The sequence below is a fragment of the Osmerus eperlanus genome, chromosome 9, assembly GCF_963692335.1.
Source record: "Osmerus eperlanus chromosome 9, fOsmEpe2.1, whole genome shotgun sequence".
Lineage (NCBI taxonomy): Eukaryota > Metazoa > Chordata > Actinopteri > Osmeriformes > Osmeridae > Osmerus > Osmerus eperlanus.
The window spans coordinates 2,734,605-2,745,278 of NC_085026.1; the positions used below are offsets into that span (position 1 = coordinate 2,734,605).

Sequence of the window (10,674 nt, forward strand, 5' to 3'; positions counted from 1 at the left end):
ATGGCTGCCTCTACGAAGTTCAGTTTTTCCGTCAGGAGCATCCTGGATTTGCCAGAGCATGAAGGCCATATCATCCCGCAGCCATCCCCGGTCCATTCCTGTTCCAGCTCGCCGTACTCCTCGTGGATGGACAGCGACCCGAGTCCTTGTCCATGTAAGTCTGCCAAATCTATATATCATATTATGCGTAATATCTAGCTTACATTTCAAAGGACGTTTCTATGTGAATTGTGTAAAGCTTATTCTTTTCATTCTTTTTCTTTTTAAATTTGTGTAAATAACACTATTTAAAATACATATTTTCCTCAGCATCCGACGAAAGCAGCCTGGAGATCAAGGCGGACTTGTCCTCCATGGATAATGAGGCAGAGAAAAAGAAGAAGCGCCGAGTTCTCTTCTCTAAGGCCCAGTCCTTTGAGCTGGAGAGACGCTTCCGCCAACAGCGCTATCTATCCGCACCGGAGCGCGAGCAGCTGGCTCACCTCCTTAGCCTGACCCCCACGCAGGTGAAGATCTGGTTCCAAAACCATAGGTACAAGATGAAGAGATCACGAGCTGAAGAAACACAGGACATAAATCAACCACCGATGCTGCGCAGGGTTGTAGTGCCCATCTTGGTGCGCGATGGGAAACCGTATCCGACCTGCATCATTGATGCAAATAAAAGGAGTTGTTTAGCACCCTGCACCTCTCAAGCACCCTTCAGTTTGGCCTATCCGTCTTTTCAGCATCCGTCGCCTTTTGCTTTCCCTTCCCGATATCAGCACTTTTCCCACCCGACAGCATCCAGACACACCTTTGCATGGCGCGACTTTCTTAACGACTCCGTTCACTTCAGCTCTTTCAAATGACAATTGCCAGTAGCCTACCACCCTACCACTGGGGCATCTTGTTGATTCACCTAAATCGACATTCCAAGTTTTATTAATCCCCATAAAAACAGTATGAGCTACTTAAACTCACATTGGATGAACATTATTTTGCACATATTTTATTTTTGTATTTTATTCAATGTTGGTTACGAATGATATACAGATTACTTTTGACTAATGTGTGTGATTTTGCTATGGGCTTATAAAATATGAATAGCACTGACAGCAGGGCCTATACAAAAATGTGTTTGACTACATGGATTATTGTGTGCTTTCTAGTCTATATTTTTCCTAATTGGTTTTAATATTTTGTACTGTCGTATAAAAGCACGCAATATAATTTTCCACGTTTACAAGAGCTGATCATTGTTGTATCAGGAATTTGAACTGTTAATCTTAATTTGTAAAGTTGTAGGCCTATGTTCGTTTTTTTCATCTAATGGGCATTTATGGCATTCCAATTCTCAATTTTTTGTTCTAAATGTTTTTGCCCTTTTAATAAAGTATGAATAAACAGTTTCTCTTATTTACTTTTTTCTTTCAACTTTTTTCCTACTTTTAGTTCAGTTTAATTAGCCGTATATCAAGTTATTTCAGGTATTCATATAATGGCCCGGATCAGTAAAATGTTAGTCTAGGCAATATTTTGGAACATTCTACAGTAGTTCTGGGACATTCTAGTTTTGGTTATATGTGGCATAAATATATAAAAATAATATAAAAACATAAGGCCTATATATAATATATATATATATATATATATATATATATATATATATATATATATGGATATATCATGTAGATTGGTAGTTTACGAAATACCACATTCACTAGTTTGATTGAATCCCAGACATTCACATTCCTTGTAAATTTGTCTTGAGTGTACTGAATCTATCGAACGCATCAAGAAATCGGCTAACATGCCTTTTATGATGCAACTTCGTTAAGAACCCGAAAGCTGAGCAAACATTCTTAAGAAAAAGGGCATAGAATGAGCTGAGCATCACAATACTGGTAAACATTCAGTTCTGGAAGTCTAAAGCTTCTCTTTCTCTCTCATGAACACAAGTCTTTGAGTATTGGCTCGTGAAGTCTACAGTAGGCCTCTTTCGTAAACACTTGCAAGAACTAAATGTAAGCAAATACTTTCCAAATCTATAATTTGGAAATAGGTTTGGAAAAAACATAGGCATCCATTATTTAAAAAATAAATGTTGTATACTGTCAAATACAATGCTTTTTTGACACTTTTAATTTGTTTTGGGTTAAATTCTTACATTTTGGATGGCAAACCCATTGGCTCATACACAATAACGCACTGGAATAGGGCCCATGTGAAGGTGATTTCATGACGCAGAGCATGCTTTTTAAGTTAGTTAATAAGTCAAAGCTCGTCTATTTTTGCTAATTCAAATGAAATATTATAGACATAGGGCATGACACCATGGATGAACGATACGTTATTACGGCGTTGGGGGTGTCTTTCACGACCTTAGGATGTTGTTTGCTCGTCCTGTGACCCAGTGTGCGTATCGTCGCTGTCACCTGGTCCTTTGTCCCGCCCGCTTGGGCCACCTTGTATCACATATGGAGGGGACTGGCCAAAGCCCTCTGCTAGCTACATCTCCCCTTAAACACTCTTTGTGTGTATGTGTCTCTCTTTGAATGGACTATTGTCCCTTCTCCAAAAGGGACCCAGACAAAATCCTTAGTGTTTCAATTCTCGTGATGTTTAATCAGTCCCTGCGACAAATTTATGAGGTTTAACAGCACAATGGCGTTTTAGAGCGTGGTGGGTTTTAAGGGTGACAAAGACAGGCTTTTAGAGGTTGCCATTGGTTTTTTAAGTTGGTTGGAGGAACTTCTCTGAATAGGATGAGTTCGATATTACCCATCCATCCTCTTCGTACAACAGGCCCTTGGGCTAACCGCAGTGAATACAAGATAGCATTTATATAAAAGGTTTTTAAAAAGCAGCTCGCTCTACGTGAATGTCAAACTTTGCTTTCCAAGAGCACTTTTAACATGAACCTAATTTGATATCATTTTTTTTCATATAGTGATTGATCAACACGCAGCAGAAATGTGGTTTCGTTTCTCACTGGATGTGGGCCTAATGGTTCTTCTGGACTGGACTCTTAGCCTATTATGTGTGCCAGTCCCCTGTTGCTCTTTTGCGCCTCAGTGTTGGTGAACACTGACGGTATTCCACACTAAGGATGTCATTCTCACATCCACCCTCGTGAAAAAACATATTTCACCAAAGAATTGTCTAAATGGTTTACATGAGTGTGTGAGATAGTCCATGTCAGTTGACTTTGGGAATTCCAAGGTCTCTGTTTTTGTTCAGTTCGGTTTTTTTGTGGTTGCAAGAATGTAGGCCTATATCACATTCCTAACCATACTGTACGAGGAGCACTGAATAGGTGAAAAAAGTTGTACAAATAAATGGGTCGTTATCTAGCTCTGTAGAAGCTTGGTAACGAACATGCATTTGAATCAGGTGTGTTGGAGCAGGGAAACATCTCAAACATGCAGGACAGTTGGTCCCTGAGGACAGGTTTGAGAACCACTGTCCTAGAGGGAAGCTCCGTGTCTGTGTCGCATACTGGTAACGCGTCATCTGCAGGCGGTATCCCCGCCCTTGCTGCTCTCGTAGACTGCATCCTATTGTCAACGTCACTGACAGTAGTGCGGACTCCATCTTCCGGGGGAAGAGGTGAACTGGTTCAACCTCGAGGTATGGGGCAGTGGGGCCTGTTGATGTTTTTCACTCAAACCTCCACTAGATGACAGCATAGCACTTGCTATTCGTCGAGCTAGCCTGACATATCAACCACGCGTGGCATGGATTACACAGCAAGATGTGAATCTCTAGATTTCTAGTCAGTAGCTTGTCTTGATTTCGTATTTCTGGTATTACTCTGAATGTTGTCAAATTCTAACAACGTCTTGTTGTCCTCCATACAAAGTAAAGTGATGGGGTGAATTTTACGATTACGTTAAAGCAATGTATTAAATAGCCTGTAGGGTAGGCTACAATAAACAGTACGCTATACTTTCATCAGAATTTTTTTTTTCAAGAGCATTATCTCCCTCGCGATCAGCTCACAAACAACAGGCTGAACAAGAACAAAGCCCCGCACGCGCCACTTCAAAGTCTCCTCATTATTCCGAGGAATTAGCATGAGCATTTGGACTAATTAACGTTAATTGTCCGTAATAGCAGTGTTCCAGAACAGAAAAGAGCTCCTGATTTAGATGATTGAGTATGCCTTTTGAAATTTGGTAATTAATGAAGGCATATACCCTGGAGGAAACACGTTATAATTCTAATTGCCCGTAATTGTATGTGTGTCGCGCATGGAATTATCACTGTAGGTGCGCTCACCTGTCGTCGAGAAATTATTTATTGAGAGAATGAACGGATATGAGATAATAATGAATATCCAATGAGTGACTTATCTCAAATCAAAATGCATTCTAAGGCTCGGGAAGAAATATGTCGTTTTGGATGTAATTGCCTTTTCTACTAACACCGAGGTGGCGATGTAGCCTACAGGCTCATTCAAAAAAGTTATTTCACGACACGTTGTTGTTCATTTATGTCGATTTTTCATCCGTTTTTTAAATCATCATTAGAAGTAGTAGGCCTACCGTATTTCTTCGAATAAACGCCGCGGCGTTTATTACACAATGATCATTTTTGGTGCGGCGTTTATTCGAGGGCGGCGTTTAATTACTAAGAGAGATTTAGAGAATTGCAGCTGCAGTGCGGCCATAGACAAACAAAGAATAGACAAGGAGGTCAAACACAAAGCCTAGTATAAAATTGAAGCCGCGTGTGTGTCTACATTGTGTAGAAATCTGAAGCAGCATGCACTTCCAGCTTTCAAACAGAAAGCTGTGCAGAAAGCACTCACCAGCAGCAACATATCTGTAGCACGCGAACTTGGGGTTGATGAAAGGCGAATTCGCCATTGGTGAAGTCAGCGACCTCGCAATATTGTAGGCTACATGTAATTGTCGTGATTACATTATTATAATGTTTAATTTGTTTTCTACCAATGTCATAATTTATAATTAAATACTTTCATTCAGTATTATTATGTGACTTTATTTGGTAAGAGTACAGTGCCTTTATTTTGAAGGCCTTTTGGAACGCTCGTGAGTGAGAGAGTCGACAAGCTAACAGCAAGCGAAGCACATATTGGGGGACACACATTCCCCCCACATTCCCAAAATGTCCCCCCCCCCCCCCCCCCCAATATATTGATATAAAAATATAAATGTGCTACGCTACGACAGGCAACCACGCACGCTGTCCGAAATTACCATAAAAAAATAATTCGCCCCCCCCCAATGTTGACTCCATGGCTACGGCCTTGTTGTATGTTCATATTAAGCTAATGTGGTCTTTATTGTCTCGTTATAGGCCCACTGTGGTTAGTTTTCACGGTGGATTTGGAGAATAAGCTTCAAATAAACCTGTAGCAAGAAAGCCACGTGTCTGCTAGTGCTTCGAGGGAATTATAATACACTTGTGATTTACTAAAAATAAAAAATAACCTTTTTCAGATTTTTTGGGTGCGGCGTTTAATCGAGGGCGGCGTTTTTTGTGTGGCGTTTGTTCGAAGGCGGCGTTTATTCGAGGGCGGCGTTTAATCGAATAAATACGGTATTATATATATATTTTTTGTACACATGAAACATGAGCTGTAGAGTCGACTTAGGCTACCAAGTTTATCAATTGCAACACTGTCTTGTGGTCAGTAGATAATATCCAATGTTCGCCAGCAGAAGACGCTGTCCTTCCTTCATTCACTGGACACGTTTCTGGGCTTTGTCACTTGCATGTTAAAACCAAGCACTGTCTCGTTTACTCGAAGGTAAGTCTATGTGGCTAAACGTATAGCATAGCCTACCGTGGTTGTACAACGAGGATCACTTAAACGAACAAAACTGTATGGTTTGGATAATTAATTAATAATATGTAGCACTGACATGGCCTACTGATTCTGTCTACAGCAACATAAACAGGCCGATGAGATCTGGTCTAGAATAAAGCCTAATAATTAATATTTAAGGTAAAAAAAAAGATTTAATTTACGAAAGCGGAGGTCCAGCGACAAGGTCTTTCTGGAGGCCGATTAGACATCCATAGAAACAAACTACAATCAGTGATTACTATGACATCATTATAGATGTCCTATTAATGTAACCTTTTATACCGCTCACCAGGCTAGGCTACTGTAGCCTACTGGTAATATTATTAATTAACTATGACTGGGTTCTAGCCCAATATCACCCTTACATTCTGTAAAAAGATCTAGATAAAATGGTCTAATCTGAAACGTGCCAAACGGTCATTTTCTTATTGATCATTAGGCTATCATTTGAAAAGTGAGTTAGATGTTATTAGATAGGCCTAATTGTTTTCACCAAGATGGGGACATCGAAGACTGGAGTGTTAATCTGTTGACCTAAAGGATCAGACAGTATTGTAAAGAGTTGTGTATTGTCGGTTCATAAATGCTGCGGAAAATGATTCAACGGCAGAAATCCCGTTGGTAAAATAAAAAAAACAGGTTACATAATACATACATAACTCAGTTTGGCTCAAACAAAATTAAACAATAGTTTTATACTATCAACTTAGCTCATAGCTATCGCCTTTAAACGAGAGCAGCCTCTTCATTTACTGGACTATAGTTTACTACCACCATTATTACTATTTTTCTGCTGCTACTAGCCTGCTACTAGTAATTAAATCAACAACAACAACATTAATTCCTACGTGATACCACGACTATAATTATATAATTGTAATGAAATACAACATACATAATACAAATACAACTACGGGTTTACTACTACAACTACAAATAATAACAATAAAATAAGAAGCTGTAAAGGATATAATATAGGAATAATATAGCACTTTTGAAATTAGAATATTTATGTATAGGCTACATCGTATCCTAACAGCGTAGGTTGTTAGGCTTATATGTAGGCTATTTTTCATTACTGTTATGGTTATTTTGTGTTGTGTTCTGTTGCAGTAATCGTTAATGTAATTTAAAATATTGTAACAATTTTTAGAACGGAAAACGTTAATTTTCAATCGTACTCCTATGAAAAAAAGCACAAAGTTATTCATAGGCCAAACTGTGATAAGCTGCGTATCTGGAGCTAGAGATGCTCATGTAATCCTCTGGCATACTGGGTGGTGCGCGCGACAATGTCACCAGGTTTGGATCGCGGCCTGTAGGTGAATTATCCTTCAGAGGTGAGGCAGGAAACATATCGCGTTTTACTTTTACGCAGAAACGAAGAATGATTGACTTCGAACATTAAGGCTCCTTGAACATTAGAGGGGGACGCGGCTGAGGGCTACCTGTCTGTTCCGCAGGAGTACTTGAGCTCCCTACCTGAGATACTCTTCTACTGCCGAACACATTTTTTTCTCTTTTGACTGAAATTCTGAGAGAAGTGCATCTGAATTTAGGCGACACGCTGCTTGCGTCCAATGATATCAAATATAAAAGGGGTTAATCATTTACGCAGCCACTTAACACGCGGATGTGTATTTATTTACTTATCCGTCAATTTTCCTCCCTTGTCGCAAGTGCACTTTTGCATGTCTGAGTACGATAGGGCATAATACAAACACGCCTGCAATCACCAGAAGCCTCTCATGGCCATTAAAAGTCAGTAGTTCAACTGAAGCTTTTTCAGAGAGAGAGTGGTTCTCCAACTCTCAAGTCCAGCTAGGCCTCCTTTCATCAAGAGGTCCTCGTAAACATCACTACAGTTAATAAAGTGTATTGTGGCCACTGCGACCACGAGGCTACTACGGCATGTTTATCCACGGCGACCTGACAATAACATTTCCACACCCAGCTACAACTAGGCTAAAACATCCGGAGCTACTTCAGCAAAACGAAATAAAACATTTATGCTCATGTGTTTCGATTATGGGTTTGTGGGAGGGGAACTCGTGTCTTGCCAACACGCAAGTGAAATTATGCTGGGCGCGAGGAGGATAGAGCAGCTATGTATTGTTGAACTAGTTGCTGATGCCCCGCCTCTGATGGTAGCCTTAAACCTGGCACCCAGCTAAAACAAACGAAAGCCAGCACCGAGCTCCCACTCAATCCAATTAAGGCGGACTTCAGGCGCTCTCGTACGTGTTCATCTAGCAGGATCGACGTTGAGACAACAGGAACAGAGGGGCTTTGGCCAAAAAAAAACAGAAGGAGAGATTGCCTTGCCTTCTAATTTCTCCCTCTCCAGCCCCAGAACAATGTCGATGAGCCCTAAGCATACGACTCCTTTTTCTGTTTCCGATATCTTGAGTCCTCTTGAGGAGAGCTACAAGAAAGTAAGTATGGAGAATAACAACTTGGGGGCACCTCTCTCATCGTACCGTCAGCCGCAGGTATCTCAGGCGATGCAGCAGCACCACATGGGCCACAATGGGACCGTGTCCGCGGCTTACCACATGACTGCTGCCGGGGTATCTCAACTATCACACACGGCTATGGGTGGCTACTGTAACGGAAACCTGGGAAACATGAGCGACCTTCCGGCTTACCAAGACAGCATGCGGGGTAGCGCCACAGCCACGGGCTGGTACGGAGCCAATCCGGATCCACGCTTCTCAACCAGTAAGTACAATCGACACATTTCTGACTTGATTCGGGTAGGTATAATTCTATGGTTTCATTTATTCCCGTTTACTCGTCACTGGCAATCAGCAACTTTTCTTGTCAATTCCATGTTTTAATTTGGACTTAAACGGCAACTGTGTCCCCCGCCTTAGTTCAGCTGACTGCTCTGACAGTTGGTTGCCTAGACACTCTGTACTTGATTCGAAAGCAGTCCATAAAATTAAAAAGGATGAATGTAAAATTGTATTTAGCCAAGTTGCAGTCTGATTTATTACTGAGTTAATGACTTTCGTGGTTATGGTTTTATTTGCATTGGAAATATAATATTGGATATATGCTTAACTCACCTGATAGGATATGATCTCAGTCATTAATTCAGCAAGGCTTGTATGTATTTAATGTATATATGTAAAATCGTGTAATTCGTTTTATTACACAAAGTTTGAATTGCTCAACTTTAAGTATACATTAAAAAATGTTGTCCCTTTTTTATTCTGAAACATGCTCCCTTTTGCTTTTAAGTCCCACATATAACAAATGGTGCCTTCTTATTGCTAATTCTTCCCCAAACCTGATGCATTGTCACTAATATAGACATGTTTTTGCTTCCAGTCTCACGCTTTATGGGCTCTTCATCTGGAATGAACATGGGGAGCATGGGGAGCATGGGGAGCCTCGGGTCCCTGGCGGACGTGGGCAAGGGCATGGGCCCTCTGTCAAGCACCCCGAGGAGAAAGAGGCGAGTGCTGTTCTCCCAAGCTCAGGTGTACGAGCTCGAACGACGGTTCAAACAACAGAAGTACCTTTCGGCCCCGGAGAGAGAGCACCTGGCGAGCATGATCCATCTGACGCCGACCCAGGTGAAGATCTGGTTCCAGAACCACCGGTACAAGATGAAGAGGCAGGCTAAGGACAAGGTGTCGCAGCAGCAGATGCAGCAGGAGAGTGGCTCCTGTCAGCAGCAGCAGCAGTCCCCGCGGCGGGTGGCTGTGCCGGTTCTGGTGAAGGACGGCAAGCCATGCCAAGGTAGTGCTCATACTCCGACCACCGCAGTGCAGACTCACCACCAGCAAGGGGGTAATGCAATGATCATGTCCAATAACAGTTCGGCCCTCGGGCAGCACCAGGGCCAGCAGGTGGGCAGTGCAGGTCACTCTCCAGATTTAGTTCAGCACTCGGTCAGCCCGCCGTCTCTACAGACCCAGGTGGCCGGCCTCTCTCACCTCAACTCCTCCAATGCCGAGTATGGAGCGGCATTGCAGTGCTCTGCATTATTGTACGGCAGGACATGGTGACAGCAAAACAGACAGACATAACAAAACACACCACTGCAACAAACAAAAAACATTTGCAGCTAATGAGAAATTGTACTTAATGTGCGTGTGAACAAACACCATGCAAATTGGTTTCCATTCTCCTGAAAATGTTTATTTCATTTTGACGGCTGGATATGCTAGCAGCGTCTGGAAGGCTTGCGGACAAGATTTAGTAATCCCAAATTCTATGAGGATATGGGAGTTCAATCCTTACACCTGGAATTATTTATGTAAATTATACAGAGATCCTTAGCCACTTCAGAAACTCATACACCTGTTTGTGGCTCAGTTGGGTTTAAATTGTGAGAATCTTCAGGGGGTGGGGGATGGGATGGGGGGCTATTGTATGTGAGTGCTTATGAACTTTTTTCACAGATTGCTCTGATTTATAATAGAACTTAATGTACGACGTAGCTTGTATATTTATGTAAAAGGTTTGAATATATAGTTTTTAGCAATATGTTGTACAAAGTTTTTAATGCTATTGATGGTTTGTTGTTATTTGAGTTCCATCAGTATTTGTATGTTTTATTTCCTTGTAACTTATATAGATATTTGACTTAAATACAGACAAACAATCCTATTAATAAATTATGTAAACTAAATACAGATCCCTTTATTGAAATTGGTTGTATCCTAGCCCTCATCTTAATCCGTCGTTCAGCATGAATGATCCAAACAGGGCAGTTTAGAACGTAAGATTTTTTTGCTTATCGTAAGACTTTTGCTTATCGAACCTAGTGGCGTGTTTAGCTCCTTGAAAATTAGCAAAAACTACAGATGAAGGTTGCTTGAGAGCAAAATTAATGTAAC

General features: G+C 41.2%; 2 protein-coding genes across 2 annotated transcripts; both read left to right on the forward strand.

The window, feature by feature from the left end:
* On the forward strand, window positions 1–1,042 carry nkx2.9 (NK2 transcription factor related, locus 9 (Drosophila)). Its single transcript, XM_062469886.1, has 2 exons — window positions 1–154; window positions 310–1,042. The coding sequence occupies exons 1-2, from the start codon at window positions 1–3 to the stop codon at window positions 849–851; spliced, it is 696 nt and encodes a 231-aa protein (XP_062325870.1). The 3' UTR covers window positions 852–1,042.
* A 7,008-nt stretch (window positions 1,043–8,050) lies between these two features.
* Window positions 8,051–10,455, forward strand: nkx2.1 (NK2 homeobox 1). The gene is made up of 2 exons (XM_062469610.1): window positions 8,051–8,542; window positions 9,158–10,455. The coding sequence occupies exons 1-2, from the start codon at window positions 8,179–8,181 to the stop codon at window positions 9,838–9,840; spliced, it is 1,047 nt and encodes a 348-aa protein (XP_062325594.1). The 5' UTR covers window positions 8,051–8,178; the 3' UTR covers window positions 9,841–10,455.
* Window positions 10,456–10,674: the final 219 nt, after the last annotated feature.

Bases quoted from the DNA above. Each gene is read 5' to 3' on its own strand.
- nkx2.9 (XM_062469886.1), top strand. From the start codon at position 1: ATGGCTGCCTCTACGAAGTTCAGTTTTTCCGTCAGGAGCATCCTGGAT. The intron at 155-309 runs GTAAGTCTGCCA...TATTTTCCTCAG, and splicing joins CGACCCGAGTCCTTGTCCAT to CATCCGACGAAAGCAGCCTG.
- nkx2.1 (XM_062469610.1), top strand. From the start codon at position 8,179: ATGTCGATGAGCCCTAAGCATACGACTCCTTTTTCTGTTTCCGATATC. The intron at 8,543-9,157 runs GTAAGTACAATC...TTTTGCTTCCAG, and splicing joins GGATCCACGCTTCTCAACCA to TCTCACGCTTTATGGGCTCT.